At 48.8% G+C, this 17,405-nt stretch overlaps 1 protein-coding gene across 1 annotated transcript in view; it reads right to left on the minus strand.

Annotated features, from left to right (window-relative positions):
• Positions 1-258: 258 nt before the first annotated feature.
• The window catches only part of LOC142464322 (uncharacterized), a 237,333-nt gene continuing 220,186 nt past the window's right edge, over positions 259-17,405 (minus strand). Inside the window, exon 2 of the mRNA XM_075567816.1 lies at positions 259-1,484. Coding sequence (XP_075423931.1) covers positions 317-1,234 — 918 coding nt within the window. The 5' untranslated portion in view covers positions 1,235-1,484 and the 3' untranslated portion in view covers positions 259-316. The remainder of the gene's footprint in view (positions 1,485-17,405) is intronic.

A 17,405-nucleotide genomic window follows, 5' to 3' on the forward strand; every position in this document is an offset into this window, starting at 1 on the left:
TATACGTTTGAGAGACATTTAACAATATTCATTTCTAGGTAATTTTACCTGTATACTAAATTATAATACCTACGCTCACCAATACACGGTTTAGCAATAGACGCTGTCCTATATCTTTTTCTGATACACACACACACACACACACACACACACACACACACACACACACACACACACACACACACACACACACACACACGTTCTCCTGATTGCACCATCATAACTAATAACCCCATTAAATTACAACTTTTCCCTAAATTAAAAAAATATATATTTATTTAGTGTGTTTTGTAACGGTATTTTGTATATTTTCACATTAATAGTTAGAGGGAGACTTCCCTTGGTGAATTATCTTGTGTCTAACAAGATTTGATTTCCGACTGAAGTTTTTCCCACATTCAGAGCAGTTATAGGGTGTCACCCCTGGGTGGATTCTTCGATGTGTAACAATACTTGATTTCTGACTGAAGCTTTTCCCACATTCAGAGCAGTTGTAGGGTGTCACCCCTGTATGGATTATTTGGTGTCTAACAAGACTTGATTTCCGACTGAAGATTCTCCCACATTCAGAGCAGCTATAGGGGGTCATCAATGTGTGGATTCTGTGGTGTCTAACAAGATTTGATTCCCGACTGAAGCTTGTCCCACATTCAGAGCAGTTATAGGGTGTCACCACTGTGTGGATTCTGTGGTGTCTAACAAGATTTGATTTCCGACTAAAGCTAGTCCCACATTCAGAGCAGTTATAGGGTGTCACCCCTGTGTGGGTTCTTTGGTGTGTAGCAAGATTTGATTTATCACTGAAGCTTTTCCCACATTCAGAGCAGTTATATGGTGTCACCCCTGTGTGGATTCTTTCGTGTGTAACAAGACTTGATTTCTGACTGAAGCTTTTCTCACATTCAGAGCAGTTGTAGAGTGTCACCCCTGTATGGATTATTTGGTGTGTAACAAGACTTGATTTCCGACTGAAGCTTTTCCCACATTCTGAGCAGTTGTAGGGTGTCACCCCTGTATGGATTATTTGGTGTGTAACAAGATTTGACACATCACTGAAGCTTTCTCCACATTCAGAGCAGTAATAAGACTTCACCCCTGTGTGGATTGTTTGGTGTCTACGGAGATTTGATTTCTTACTGAAGCTTTTCCCACATTCAGAGCAGTTATAGTATTTCTTCCCTGTATGGATTATTTGCTGTATAACATTACCGTATTTCCCACTGTAGGTTTTCATGTCTCTGCTATTTAAACCTTCTCCTTGTCTTGTCTGGTATTGTGGTGTCTGTACGTTTAGTAAAATGCTGTCGATGTATAGGAATGCTCTGCCGAGTTTCTTGTAATCTTGTTCCAATTCTCATACAGACTTGTGCTATGTTGAAGTCCTTAATAATAATATTTCCATTAACACCTCTGTAATTTATGATGCTTGGGACATTTCTTATATTGCTTCTTGTTCACAGATCAGTCATGTGGTGAAGATACATCTATGGTGAGAAAATATATTAATGTAGCATTAAATGTTAATTGTTACAGTTACATACTGTAGTTACATAGTAGATGAGGTTGAATAAAGACATACGTCCGTCAAATTCAACCTATGATAAATGTAGACGACAGATACTTTATCCTATATCTATTCTTACAGTATATTAATCCAGAGGAAGGCCAACAAAAAACCCCAGTGTCATATCATCCAATGATATCTCATAAGGGGAAAAATACATTCTTTCCTGACTCCAAGAATTGGCAATCAGATTACTCCCCGGATCAACATACTTACATAGTAGATGAGGTTGAAAAAAGACGTACGTCCATCAAGTTCAACCTATGCTAAATTTAGACAACAGATACTTTATCCTTTAACTATACTTACTTATTGATCCAGAGGAAGGCAAACAAAACCCCCCAGAGTCATATCATGCAATGATGCCTCATAAGGGGAAAAATAAATTCCTTCCTGACTCCAAGAATTGGCAATTGGATTAATCCCTGGATCAACATATTTCCCATGTATACTTATTTGGTATATCCCTGTATACCTTTCCTATCTAAAAAGATGTCCAACATTTTTTGAACAAATCTATTGTATCTGCCATCACAGTCTCCATGGGTAATGAATTCCACATTTTAACTGCCCTTACTGTAAAGAACCCTTTCCTTTGTTGCTGGTGAAATCTCCTTTCCTCCAGCCTTAAGGGATGGCCCGAGTCCTTTGTACTGCCCGTGGGATGAATAGTTCTGTTGAAAGCTCCTTGTATTGTCCCCGAATATATTTGTATATAGTTATCATATCCCCTCTTAGACGCCTCTTTTCTAATGTAAATAAACCTAATTTAGCTAGCCTCTCCTCATAAGTTAGATTGTCCATCCCCTTTATTAATTTGGTGGTTCTTCTCTGCACTCTCTCTAGTTCCATAATGTCTTTACTTAGGATTGGTGCCAAAAATTGTACTCCATATTCAAGGTGTGGTCTTACTAATGCTTTGTAAAGGGGCATAATTATGTTTACTTCCCTTCCATCCATTGCCCGTTTAATGCAAGATAAGATCTTGTTTGCCTTTGCAGCTACTGCATGACTTTGGGCACTATTGCTAAGCCTGCTGTCTACAAGCACTCCTAAATTCTTCTCCATCAAGGATTACCCCAATTTATCCCCATTTAATTTGTAATTCGCCTTTTTATTCTTGCATCCCAAATGCATAACCTTACATTTACAGTGGCGGCCACCCTGAGTCTAAAGCGGCCGCCACCGTGGGTAATTTAAAACCGCGTGCAGGCGCGGTTTTTCCCCGACGCGTGCCGCGTGTCACTGGTGCGCGGTCACGCGTGCCAGGGTTCCCGGAAGGTGGTTGAAGGGGTGGCGGGGTAAGGGGGGATGCGTGTGTGCGGCCCCCGGACGCGGAGAAGCAGAGGTGGAGCAGCCAGGGGGTCGCGAGGGGAGGGGAAGGATGCGGGGAAGATGCGGCTGGCGCACGGCCAAGATCGGCGCCAGCCGATATATGCCACGGGAAGAAACGGGTAAATGTTAGCCTGAAGCTGGCCGCAGCAGTATTTGTATTAAACCTCATCTGCCATTTACCTGCCCACGTTTCCCATCTCTCCAAGTCCTTCTGAAGAGAAATGACATCCTGCTCTGATTCTATTACCTTACACAATTTAGTGTCATCAGCAAAGATTGAGACTTTGCTCTCAATCCCAACCGCAAGGTCATTAATAAACAAGTTAAAAAGCAGGGGTCCCAGTACCGATATCTGAGGTACTCCACTCACAACTTTAGCCCAACCTGAAAAAGTTCAATTTATGACAACCCTCTGTTATCTGTCCTTAAACCGATTTTCAATCCAGGTGCATATATTTTTACTGAGTTCAATTTGCTTTATTTGTACACCAACCTCGTGTTGAATTGTACAGTATCAAAAGCCTTTGCAAAATCTAAGTAGACCACATCAACTGCATTACCCTTGTCTAAATTCCTACTTACTTCCTCAAAGAAACAAATACCGTTTGTTTGGCATTATCTATCCTTCATAAATCCATGCTGACTATTACTAATAATTTTGTTTTCCATTAGGTATTCCTGAATATCCCGTATTAAACCTTCAAGTAGTTTCCCCACTATTGAAGTCAGGCTTACAGGTCTGTAATTAACCTGTTGCGATCTAGCTCCCTTTTAAATATAGGCACCACATCTGCTTTATGCCAATCTTGTGGTACTGAGCCTGTGGAAATGGAGTCCTTGAATATTAAATGTAATGGTTTGGCTATTACTGAGCTTAACTCCTTGAGAACTCTTGGATGTATGCCATCGGGGCCAGGTGCCTTATTTACTTTAATTTTATCATGCCACCTATGAACTTCTTCCTCAGTTAACCAATTGTTCATTAATATGGAGAAACAGAGTAAAAACAGAGGCAAATAATTTGTTTAATACCTCTGCTGTTTCATTATCGCCAATGATCTGCCTACCCATCTCACACTGAAAGGGTCCTATATTTTCTTTTCTGAAATTTTTGTTATTTACTGCTGCGGCACAGTTTATTCGAGCATTTGCCCGTTCTGTGCCGCAGCAGTAGCCTGGCGCGCGCCCGAGTGTGACGGGCGCGCGCCGAAGCAGCGGAAGAGCGCCCTCCGATCGGGGCGCTCTCCCTACCGCTGCCGGGTCCGCCGGGTCCCCCGGAACCCCCTGCCGCTGTCCCGCGATCGCGGGACACCAGGGCTCCCTCGGGGAGCCCCTGGACACGCGTGCAGGGGGCGCACGCTCCCGATGACGCGTGACCGCGCCGAGGGGCGGCCACTAGCAAGCCGGGAGATTTCCCGGCTTGCAGTACCGAACACACTTCAATAAAGTGTGTCGGTAGTGTAGGTACTTAAAGAACTTTTTAGGGTTGATCTTACTTTTTATTGCAATCCTTTTTTCATTATCCATTTTTGCTAATTTGATTGCCTTTTTGCAATTTTTGTTACATTCCTTATAATTGTGATACGATGTCTCCGTCCCTTCTGATTTAAAGAATCTAAACGCCTTCCTCTTCTTGTCCATTTCCTCCCCTACCTGTTTATTTAGCCACATTGGTTTTGACTCATTTCTGTTATACTTATTACCCAAGGGTATACGATAAGTGTGCCTTTCTAACAATGTTTTAAAGACTGCCCATTTTTCTTCTAAATTTTTCCCTGCAAAAACATCATCCCAATGTATTACTTGTAAATTAGTCCTTAGATTATTTAAATCTGTCATTGAATTCAACCTTTATAAAATTCTACTTGTGCCAGATACTGAATCATATAATTAAAGTGACATTGTTATATTTACATGCACCCACAGGAAGGCAAAGAAACATCCCAATTAATAATTTTACAATTATGTCTCATAAGTGAAAGAGAGATTGGAGTATAAAACTCCCTAGCGGCGCCCCTTCAGCCGAATCCAGCAGTAATACAATTGTAATTGTTTCTTTATAATACTTCTCAGGGACGTCCCATATGTGGAATTTAACCCCTTGTTGTCTCACAAATAAATAACAGTGTTAAAGTCTCCCCAATAGCCTGACCCGAGGAATATCTTGCATGGGGTAAACTCATGAAACAAATTCACTGAGGAAGGGCTCCTGGACGTCAGCGTGCTCCAACCGGGATAAACGTGGATAGTCGATAGGAGAAAAACTCAGGCGGTGCATCGGCTCCCGAGAAGAAATGCTGCAGACCGGGACACTTTACTGGTAAATAGCTTTATTGGCACATAGCAGCCAAAAAAAACACACTCTTACGCGTTTCGCGCGTCACTCCACGCTTTATCAAAGAGGATATATACTTGTGAACGGAACACCTTAAAATACCCATACTTCCCTGTAATGTAGCCAATAGGGCCGTATATTTAATTTATTCCGCCTACTCAAGGTTAAAACTATATATATATATATAAACAAACAAAAATCATCTGCTAAACACCTATTTCATAGTTATCCTTCCCATAGCTCTTAAAAATAAACTAATAAAAAACTTTACGGCTGACATAAATCTAACAAAAAATCACCACTTTGATATATAATAAAAACATACAAAAGATTATTTATCACACACTCACAATGGCATAGAGCAGGCCTGCACAACTCGTAAAGCGAGAAACTCCAAGGAAAAAAAAATTGGGCCGCACGGGTAAAATCATCATCATTATCATCTCTCCTCCAGCACCTCTCATCATCATCCTCATATCTCCCCCAGAACCCCTCACTATCAACCTTTGCGATACTCCCCATCTACCTCTCATACCCCCATCTCTCCCCCTCACCCACACACACAATACTCCCTCTCCACATCAAACACAAAATACCCCCCTGCACACCACACACATCCCACCCCCCCTGCACCTCACATCCTTCTCCCCCCTGCACCTCACATCCTTCTCCCCCCTGCACCTCACATCACTCTCCCCCCCTGCACCTCACATCACTCTCCCCCCCTGCACCTCACATCACTCTCCCCCCCTGCACCTCACATCACTCTCCCCCCCTGCACCTCACATCACTCTCCCCCCCTGCACCTCACATCACTCTCCCCCCCTGCACCTCACATCACTCTCCCCCACTGCACCTCACATCACCCTTCCTGCACCTCACCTCCCCTGCACCTCACCCCCTGTACCTCACCTCCCCTGCACCTCACCTCCCCTGCACCTCACATCAATGCACCTCACATCAATGCACCTCACGGAACCGCCGCCATTTTTTATTTTATTTTTGAAGTTTTTTTTTTTTTTTTAAAGTTTTTTTTTTTTTTTTTAATCTCATCGCGGTCCGCACAGAGAGGCCGGGCGGGCCGCATGTGGCCCGCGGGCCGTATGTTGTGCAGGCCTGCATAAAGGATTTTGCAATTTAGCAATGCAGATGGTAACACTATCTTACTACCTGGCATTAACTCAATTCAAAGAACAATATATAGTTTTATTACATAGCATATACTATTAATTGTCAATATTCCAATTTAAAGATACTTTATTTCAATAATATCAAAGTTCTTAACTTATTCCCACAAAGAAGTGAATGTCAATCAGAAAAACACTAGAAGCATATCAAATTCTTTTTAAAGATACTCAATATCAATAATATAAAAATTCTTAACTCATTACCAAAAAGGAATGAGTATCAAACAGAATAACACTATAGCTATATGAAAAATACATTTACTCATAAGGGGAAAAGAAGGGGAAAAAAGGGGGGGGCGGGGGGAAGAAAGGATGGGAGGGGGGAAGAAAGGAGGGGTGGGGGGAGGGGGAAGGGGAGGGCAAGGGGAGGGGAAGGAAGGGAGGGGAGAAGGAGGGGAGAGTGAAAGGGGAAAGAGGAAAAAATACATAAATGTAGTCTTGACAACATTGATATTAATAATTGAATTATAAAAAATGTTGGAGTTCCCAGTCTACATTCATTCCGAATGGACTGAGTGTGTCCAACAGAAAAATCCACAACATTCTCTGGTTAAGTAACCTCAATCTATCTCCTCCTCTTGTTAATGGTTTGATTTGTTCAAGTCCCATGAATGTAAAATTATTCAATCCTCCTTTCCTACACTGTGTGAAGTGTCTCGAGCCTGGAAAATTTAAATCTTTATGTTTTATTGCTCTAACACAAGCATGTCAAACTCAAAGGCTAACACGGGTCAAATAAACAAGGTTTCAGTTTAGGTGGGCCGCAAAAAAACAAAAACTTCAATTTTCATAGAAACGTAGGTTTAATTCGAAAAGTACACAATAAAAAAAAAAGAACAAGAACAACGATAAAATTAATGTTTTCTTCCTGACACTTGGCATCTCTGACCTCTCTCTCTCTGACTCTCTCTCTCTCTCTGACTCTCTCTCTCTCTCTGACTCTCTCTCTCTCTCTGACTCTCTCTCTCTCTCTGACTCCCTCTCTCTCTTGACTCCCTCTCTCTCTCTGACTCCCTCTCTCTCTCTGACTCCCTCTCTCTCTCTGACTCCCTCTCTCTCTCTGACTCCCTCTCTCTCTCTGACTCCCTCTCTCTCTCTCTGACTCCCTCTCTCTCTCTGACTCCCTCTCTCTCTCTGACTCCCTCTCTCTCTCTGACTCCCTCTCTCTCTCTGACTCCCTCTCTCTCTCTGACTCCCTCTCTCTCTCTGACTCCCTCTCTCTCTCTGACTCCCTCTCTCTCTCTGACTCCCTCTCTCTCTCTGACTCCCTCTCTCTCTCTGACTCTCTCTGACTCCCTCTCTCTCTCTGACTCCCTCTCTCTCTCTGACTCCCTCTCTCTCTCTGACTCCCTCTCTCTCTCTGACTCCCTCTCTCTCTCTGACTCCCTCTCTCTCTCTGACTCCCTCTCTCTCTCTGACTCCCCCTCTCTCTCTGACTCCCCTCTCTCTCTGACTCCCCCTCTCTCTCTGACTCCCCCTCTCTCTCTGACTCCCCTCTCTCTCTGACTCCCCTCTCTCTCTGACTCCCCCTCTCTCTCTGACTCCCCCTCTCTCTCTCTGACTCCCTCTCTCTCTGACTCCCTCTCTCTCTGACTCCCTCTCTCTCTGACTCCCTCTCTCTCTGACTCCCTCTCTCTCTGACTCCCTCTCTCAGGCAGACACCCTCTCTCTCTCTCTCTCTCTCTCTCTCTCTCTCTCTCTCAGGCAGACACACTATCACTCTCACTCTCTCTCTCTCAGGCAGACACCCTCTCTCTCTCTCTCTCTCTCTCTCTCTCTCTCTCTCTCTCTCTCTCAGGCAAACACCCTCTCTCTCAGGCAGACACCCTCTCTCTCTCTCAGGCAGACACCCTCTCTCTCTCTCAGACAGACACCCTCTCTCTCTCTCAGACAGACACCCTCTCTCTCTCTCTCTCTCAGACAGACACCCTCTCTCTCTCTCTCTCTCTCTCTCTCTCTCTCTCAGACAGGACACCCTCTCTCTCTCTCTCTCTCTCTCTCAGACAGACAGACACCCCCCCTCTCTCTCTCTCTCTCAGACAGACACCCCCTCTCTCTCTCTCTCAGACAGACACCCCCTCTCTCTCTCTCTCTCTCTCTCAGACAGACACCCTCTCTCTCTCTCTCTCTCAGGCAGACCCCCCCCCTCTCTCTCTCTCTCTCCTCTCTCTCAGGCAGACACCCTCTCTCTCTCTCTCTCTCTCAAGCAGACACCCTCTCTCTCTCTCTCTCTCTCTCTCTCAGGCAGACACCCTCTCTCTCTCTCTCTCTCTCAGGCAGACAGACACCCTCTCTCTCTCTCTCTCTCTCTCTCAGGCAGACAGACACCCTCTCTCTCTCTGACTCTCTCTCTGACTCTCTCTCTGACTCTCTCTCTCTGACTCTCTCTCTGACTCTCTCTTCTTCTTTGACTCTCTCTCTCTCTGACTCTCTCTCTCTGACTCCCTCTCTCTCTGACTCCCTCTCTCTCTGACTCCCTCTCTCAGGCAGACACCCTCTCTCTCTCTCTCTCTCTCTCTCTCAGGCAGACACACTATCACTCTCACTCTCTCTCTCAGGCAGACACCCTCTCTCTCTCTCTCTCTCTCTCTCTCTCTCTCTCAGGCAAACACCCTCTCTCTCAGGCAGACACCCTCTCTCTCTCTCAGGCAGACACCCTCTCTCTCTCTCAGACAGACACCCTCTCTCTCTCTCAGACAGACACCCTCTCTCTCTCTCTCTCTCAGACAGACACCCTCTCTCTCTCTCTCTCTCTCTCTCTCTCTCTCTCTCTCTCTCAGACAGACACCCTCTCTCTCTCTCTCTCTCTCTCTCTCTCTCTCAGACAGACAGACACCCCCCCTCTCTCTCTCTCTCTCAGACAGACACCCCCTCTCTCTCTCTCTCAGACAGACACCCCCTCTCTCTCTCTCTCTCTCAGACAGACACCCTCTCTCTCTCTCTCTCTCAGGCAGACCCCCCCCTCTCTCTCTCTCTCTCTCTCTCTCTCTCTCAGGCAGACACCCTCTCTCTCTCTCTCTCTCTCTCTCTCTCTCAGGCAGACACCCTCTCTCTCTCTCTCTCTCTCAGGCAGACAGACACCCTCTCTCTCTCTCTCTCTCTCTCAGGCAGACAGACACCCTCTCTCTCTCTGACTCTCTCTCTGACTCTCTCTCTGACTCTCTCTCTCTGACTCTCTCTCTCTGACTCTCTCTCTCTGACTCTCTCTCTCTCTGACTCTCTCTCTCTGACTCTCTCTCTCTGACTCTCTCTCTCTGACTATCTCTGTGTCTGAGAGAGTCAGAGAGAGAGAGTGTGTCTGAGAGAGAGAGAGAGTCAGAGAGAGAGAGTCAGAGAGAGAGAGAGTCAGAGAGAGAGTCTGAGAGAGAGAGAGAGTCTGAGAGAGAGAGAGAGTCTGAGAGAGAGAGAGAGAGTCTGAGAGAGAGAGAGAGAGAGTCTGAGAGAGAGAGAGAGAGAGTCTGAGAGAGAGTCAGAGAGAGTCTGAGAGAGAGTCAGAGAGAGAGAGAGAGTGAGAGAGAGAGAGAGAGAGAGTCTGAGAGAGAGAGAGAGAGAGTCTGAGAGAGAGAGAGAGAGAGTCTGAGAGAGAGAGAGAGAGAGTCTGAGAGAGAGAGAGAGAGAGAGTCTGAGAGAGAGAGAGTCTGAAAGAGAGAGAGAGTCTGAGAGAGAGAGAGAGAGAGTCTGAGAGAGTCTGAGAGAGAGAGTCTGAGAGAGAAAGAGAGTCTCTCTCTCTCTCTCAGACACACTCTCTCTCTCAGACAGACACCCTCTCTATCTCTCTCTCAGGCAGACACCCTCTCTCTCTCAGGCAGACACTCTCTCTCTCTCAGGCAGACACCCTCTCTCTCTCAGGCAGACACCCTCTCTCTCTCTCTCTCTCTGACAGACACCCTCTCTCTCTCTCACAGACACCCTCTCTCTCTCTCTGACAGACACCCTCTCTCTCTCTGACAGACACCCTCTCTCTCTCTCTCTCTCTCTCTCTGACAGACACCATCTCTCTCTCTCTGACAGACACCCTCTCTCTCTCAGACAGACACCCTCTCTCTCTCTCAGACAGACACCCTCTCTCTCTCTCAGACAGACACCCTCTCTCTCTCTCAGACAGACACCCTCTCTCTCTCTCAGACAGACACCCTCTCTCTCTCTCAGCAGACACCCTCTCTCTCTCTCAGACAGACACCCTCTCTCTCTCTCTCTCAGACAGACACCCTCTCTCTCTCTCAGACAGACACCTCTCTCTCTCTCTCTCAGACAGACACCCTCTCTCTCTCTCAGACAGACACCCTCTCTCTCTCTCAGACAGACACCCTCTCTCTCTCTCAGACAGACACCCTCTCTCTCTCTCTCAGACAGACACCCTCTCTCTCTCTCAGACAGACACCCTCTCTCTCTCTCTCAGACAGACACCCTCTCTCTCTCAGACAGACACCCTCTCTCTCTCTCTCTCAAACAGACACCCTCTCTCTCTCTGACAGAAACCCTCTCTCTCTCTCTCTGACAGACACCCTCTCTCTCTCTCTCTGACAGACACCTCTCTCTCTCTCTCTCTCTCTCAGACAGACACCCCCCCTCTCTCTCTCTCTCTCTCTCTCTCAGACAGACACCCCCCCCCCCTCTCTCTCTCTCTTTCTCTCTCTCTCTCAGACAGACACCCTCTCTCTCTCTCTCTCTCTCTCTCTCTCAGACAGACACACTCTCTCTCTCTCTCTCTCTCAGACAGACACCCTTTCTCTCTCTCTCTGACAGACACCCTCTCTCTCTCAGACAGACACCCTCTCTCTCTCTCTCTCTCTCTCTCAGACAGACACCCTCTCTCTCTCTCTCTCTCTCTCTCTCAGACAGACACCCTCTCTCTCTCTCTCTCTCTCAGACAGACACCCTCTCTCTCTCTCTCAGACAGACACCCTCTCTCTCTCTCTCAGACAGACACCCTCTCTCTCTCTCTCAGACAGACACCCTCTCTCTCTCTCAGACAGACACCCTCTCTCTCTCTCAGACAGACACCCTCTCTCTCTCTCAGACAGACACCCTCTCTCTCTCTCAGACAGACACCCTCTCTCTCTCTCAGACAGACACCCTCTCTCTCTCTCTCAGACAGACACCCTCTCTCTCTCTCAGACAGACACCCTCTCTCTCTCTCAGACAGACACCTCTCTCTCTCTCAGACAGACCACCCTCTCTCTCTCAGACAGACACCCTCTCTCTCTCAGACAGACACCCTCTCTCTCTCTCAGACAGACACCCTCTCTCTCTCTCAGACAGACACCCTCTCTCTCTCTCAGACAGACACCCTCTCTCTCTCTCTCAGACAGACACCCTCTCTCTCTCTCTCAGACAGACACCCTCTCTCTCTCTCAGACAGACACCCTCTCTCTCTCTCAGACAGACACCCTCTCTCTCTCTCAGACAGACACCCTCTCTCTCTCTCTCAGACAGACACCCTCTCTCTCTCTCAGACAGACACCCTCTCTCTCTCTCAGACAGACACCCTCTCTCTCTCTCAGACAGACACCCTCTCTCTCTCTCTCTCTCAGACAGACACCCTCTCTCTCTCTCAGACAGACACCCTCTCTCTCTCTCAGACAGACACCCTCTCTCTCTCTCAGACAGACACCCTCTCTCTCTCTCAGACAGACACCCTCTCTCTCTCTCAGACAGACACCCTCTCTCTCTGACAGACAGACACCCTCTCTCTCAGACAGACACCCTCTCTCTCAGACAGACACCCTCTCTCTCAGACAGACACCCTCTCTCTCAGACAGACACCCTCTCTCTCAGACAGACACCCTCTCTCTCAGACAGACACCCTCTCTCTCTCAGACAGCACCCTCTGTCTCTCAGACAGACACCCTCTCTGTCTCTCTCAGACAGACACCCTCTCTGTCTCTCTCAGACAGACACCCTCTCTGTCTCTCAGACAGACACCCTCTCTGTCTCTCTCAGACAGACACCCTCTCTGTCTCTCTCAGACAGACACCCTCTCTGTCTCTCTCAGACAGACACCCTCTCTGTCTCTCTCAGACAGACACCCTCTCTCTCTCTCTCTCTCTGACAGACACCCTCTCTCTCTCTCTCATCTCTCTCTCTCTCTCTGACAGACACCCTCTCTCTCTCTCTCTCTCTCTCTGACAGACACCCTCTCTCTCTCTCAGACAGACACCCTCTCTCTCTCTCTCAGACAGACACCCTTTCTCTCTCTCTGACAGACACCCTCTCTCTCTGACAGACACCCTCTCTCTCTCTGACAGACACCCTCTCTCTCTCTCTCTCTCTCTCTCTCTCTAACAGACACCATCTCTCTCTCTCAGACAGACACCCCCTCTCTCTCTCAGACAGACACCCTCTCTCTCTCTCAGACAGACACCCTCTCTCTCTCTCAGACAGACATCCTCTCTCTCTCTCTCAGACAGACACCCTCTCTCTCTCTCAGACAGACACCCTCTCTCTCTCTCTCAGACAGACACCCTCTCTCTCTCTCAGACAGACACCCTCTCTCTCTCTCAGACAGACACCCTCTCTCTCTCTCAGACAGACACCTCTCTCTCTCTCAGACAGACACCCTCTCTCTCTCTCAGACAGACACCCTCTCTCTCTCTCAGACAGACACCCTCTCTCTCTCTCAGACAGACACCCTCTCTCTCTCTCAGACAGACACCCTCTCTCTCAGACAGACACCCTCTCCTCTCAGACAGACACCCTCTCTCTCAGACAGACACCCTCTCTCTCAGACAGACACCCTCTCTCTCAGACAGACACCCTCTCTCTCAGACAGACACCCTCTCTGTCTCTCTCAGACAGACACCCTCTCTGTCTCTCTCAGACAGACACCCTCTCTGTCTCTCTCAGACAGACACCCTCTCTGTCTCTCTCAGACAGACACCCTCTCTGTCTCTCTCAGACAGACACCCTCTCTCTCCTCTCTCTCTGACAGACACCCTCTCTCTCTCTCTCTCTGACAGACACCCTCTCTCTCTCTCTCTCTCTCTGACAGACACCCTCTCACTCTCGCAGACAGACACCCTCTCTCTCTGACAGACACCCTCTCTCTCTCTGACAAACACCCTCTCTCTCTCTCTCTCTCTCTGACAGACACCCTCTCTCTCTCTCAGACAGACACACTCTCTCTCTCTCTCTCTCTCTCTCTCAGACAGACACCCTTTCTCTCTCTCTCAGACAGACACCCTCTCTCTCAGACAGACACCCTCTCTCTCTCTCAGACAGACACCCTCTCTCTCTCTCTCAGACAGACACCCTCTCTCTCTCTCTCAGACAGACACCCTCTCTCTCTCTCAGACAGACACCCTCTCTCTCTCTCAGACAGACACCCTCTCTCTCTCTCAGACAGACACCCTCTCTCTCTCTCAGACAGACACCCACTCTCTCTCTCAGACAGACACCCTCTCTCTCTCTCAGACAGACACCCTCTCTCTCTCTCAGACAGACACCCTCTCTCTCTCTCAGACACCCTCTCTCAGACAGACAACCTCTCTCTCTCTCAGACAGACACCCTCTCTCTCTCTCAGACAGACACCCTCTCTCTCTCTCAGACAGACACCCTCTCTCTCTCTCAGACAGACACCCTCTCTCTCTCAGACAGACACCCTCTCTCTCTCAGACAGACACCCTCTCTCTCTCTCAGACAGACACCCTCTCTCTCTCTCAGACAGACACCCTCTCTCTCTCTCAGACAGACACCCTCTCTCTCTCTCAGACAGACACCCTCTCTCTCTCTCAGACAGACACCCTCTCTCTCTCTCAGACAGACACCCTCTCTCTCTCTCAGACAGACACCCTCTCTCTCTCTCAGACAGACACCCTCTCTCTCTCTCAGACAGACACCCTCTCTCTCTCTCAGACAGACACCCTCTCTCTCTCTCTCTCAGACAGACACCCTCTCTCTCTCTCAGACAGACACCCTCTCTCTCTCTCAGACAGACACCCTCTCTCTCTCTCTCAGACAGACACACTCTCTCTCTGACAGACACCTCTCTCTCAGACAGACACCCTCTCTCTCAGACAGACACCCTCTCTCTCAGACAGACACCCTCTCTCTCAGACAGACACCCTCTCTCTCAGACAGACACCCTCTCTCTCAGACAGACACCCTCTCTCTCAGACAGACACCCTCTCTCTCAGACAGACACCCTCTCTCTCAGACAGACACCCTCTCTCTCAGACAGACACCCTCTCTCTCAGACAGACACCCTCTCTCTCAGACAGACACCCTCTCTCTCAGACAGACACCCTCTCTGTCTCTCTCAGACAGACACCCTCTCTGTCTCTCTCAGACAGACACCCTCTCTGTCTCTCTCAGACAGACACCCTCTCTCTCTCTCAGACAGACACCCTCTCTCTCTCTCAGACAGACACCCTCTCTGTCTCTCTCAGACAGACACCCTCTCTCTCTCAGACAGACACCCTCTCTGCTCTCTCAGACAGACACCCTCTCTGTCTCTCTCAGACAGACACCCTCTCTGTCTCTCTCAGACAGACACCCTCTCTCTCTCTCAGACAGACACCCCCTCTCTCTCTCTCTCTCTCTCTCTCTTCAGACAGACACCCTCTCTCTCTCAGACAGACACCCTCTCTCTCTCTCTCAGACAGACACCCTCTCTCTCTCTCAGACAGACACCCTCTCTCTCTCTCAGACAGACACCCTCTCTCTCTCTCAGACAGACACCCTCTCTCTCTCTCAGACAGACACCCTCTCTCTCTCTCAGACAGACACCCTCTCTCTCTCTCAGACAGACACCCTCTCTCTCTCTCTCAGACAGACACCCTCTCTCTCAGACAGACACCCTCTCTCTCAGACAGACACCCTCTCTGTCTCTCTCAGACAGACACCCTCTCTCTCTCTCTCTGACAGACACCCCCTCTCTTCTCTCTCAGACAGACACCCTTTCTCTCTCTCTGACAGACACCCTCTCTCTCTGACAGACACCCTCTCTCTCTCTGACAGACACCCTCTCTCTCTCTCTCTCTCTCTGACAGACACCCTCTCTCTCTCTCAGACAGACACCCTCTCTCTCTCTCAGACAGACACCCTCTCTCTCTCTCAGACAGACACCCTCTCTCTCTCTCAGATAGACACCCTCTCTCTCTCTCAGACAGACACCTCTCTCTCTCTCTCAGACAGACACCCTCTCTCTCTCTCAACAGACACCCTCTCTCTCTCTCAGACAGACACCCTCTCTCTCTCTCAGACAGACACCCTCTCTCTCTCTCTCTCAGACAGACACCCTCTCTCTCTCTCAGACAGACCCCCTCTCTCTCTCTCAGACAGACACCCTCTCTCTCTCTCAGACAGACACCCTCTCTCTCATCCCTCATCACATCATTCCTAACCAGACAGACACCCTCTCTCTCTCTCAGACAGACACCCTCTCTCTCTCTCAGACAGACACCCTCTCTCTCTCTCAGACAGATACCCTCTCTCTCTCTCAGACAGACACCCTCTCTCTCTCTCAGACAGACACCCTCTCTCTCTCTCAGACAGACACCCTCTCTCTCTGACAGACAGCCTCTCTCTCAGACAGACACCCTCTCTCTCAGACAGACACCCTCTCTCTCAGACAGACACCCTCTCTCTCAGACAGACAACCCTCTCTCTCAGACAGACACCCTCTCTGTCTCTCTCAGACAGACACCCTCTCTGTCTCTCTCAGACAGACACCCTCTCTGTCTCTCTCAGACAGACACCCTCTCTCCTCTCTCTCTGACAGACACCTTCTCTCTCTCTCGTCTCTCTCTTACAGACACCCTCTCTCTCTCTCTCTCTCTCTCTCTCTCTCTCTGACAGACACCCTCTCTCTCAGACAGACACCCTCTCTCTCAGACAGACACCCTCTCTCTCAGACAGACACCCTCTCTCTCAGACAGACACCCTCTCTCTCAGACAGACACCCTCTCTCTCAGACAGACACCCTCTCTCTCAGACAGACACCCTCTCTCTCAGACAGACACCCTCTCTCTCAGACAGACACCCTCTCTCTCAGACAGACACCCTCTCTGTCTCTCTCAGACAGACACCCTCTCTGTCTCTCTCAGACAGACACCCTCTTCTGTCTCTCTCAGACAGACACCCTCTCTGTCTCTCTCAGACAGACACCCTCTCTCTCTCTCTCTCTGACAGACACCCTCTCTCTATCTCTCTCTCTCTGACAGACACCCTCTCTCTCTCTCTCTCTCTCTCTCTCTCTCTCTCTGACAGACACCCTCTCTCTCTCTCAGACAGGACACCCTCTCTCTCTCTCTGACAGACACCCTCTCTCTCTCTGACAAACACCCTCTCTCTCTCTCTCTCTCTCTCTCTTGACAGACACCCTCTCTCTCTCTCTCTCAGACAGACACACTCCTCTCTCTCTCTCTCTTCTCTCTCTCTCTCTCTCTCTCGAGACAGACAACCCTTCTCTCTCTCTCAGACAGACACCCTCTCTCTCAGACAGACAACCTCTCTCTCTCTCTCTCAGACAGACACCCTCTCTCTCTCTCAGACAGACACCCTCTCTCTCTCTCAGACAGACACCCTCTCTCTCTCTCAGTCAGACACCCTCTCTCTCTCTCAGACAGACACCCTCTCTCTCTCTCAGACAGACACCCTCTCTCTCTCTCAGACAGACCCCTCTCTCTCTCTCAGACACCCTCTCTCTCTCTCAGACAGACACCCTCTCTCTCTCTCAGACAGACACCCTCTCTCTCTCTCAGACAGACACCCTCTCTCTCTCTCAGACAGACACCCTCTCTCTCTCTCTCAGACACCCTCTCTCTCTCAGACACCCTCTCTCTCTCTCAGACAGACACCCTCTCTCTCTCTCAGACAGACACCCTCTCTCTCTCTCAGACAGAACACCCTCTCTCTCTCTCTCAGACAGACACCCTCTCTCTCTCTCAGACAGGACAGCCTCTCTCTCTCTCAGGACAGACATCCATCTCTCTCTCTCAGACAGACAACCCTCTCTCTCTCTCAGACAGACACCCTCTCTCT

This window comes from Ascaphus truei, chromosome 12 (genome assembly GCF_040206685.1).
Source record: "Ascaphus truei isolate aAscTru1 chromosome 12, aAscTru1.hap1, whole genome shotgun sequence".
NCBI classification, from domain to species: domain Eukaryota; kingdom Metazoa; phylum Chordata; class Amphibia; order Anura; family Ascaphidae; genus Ascaphus; species Ascaphus truei.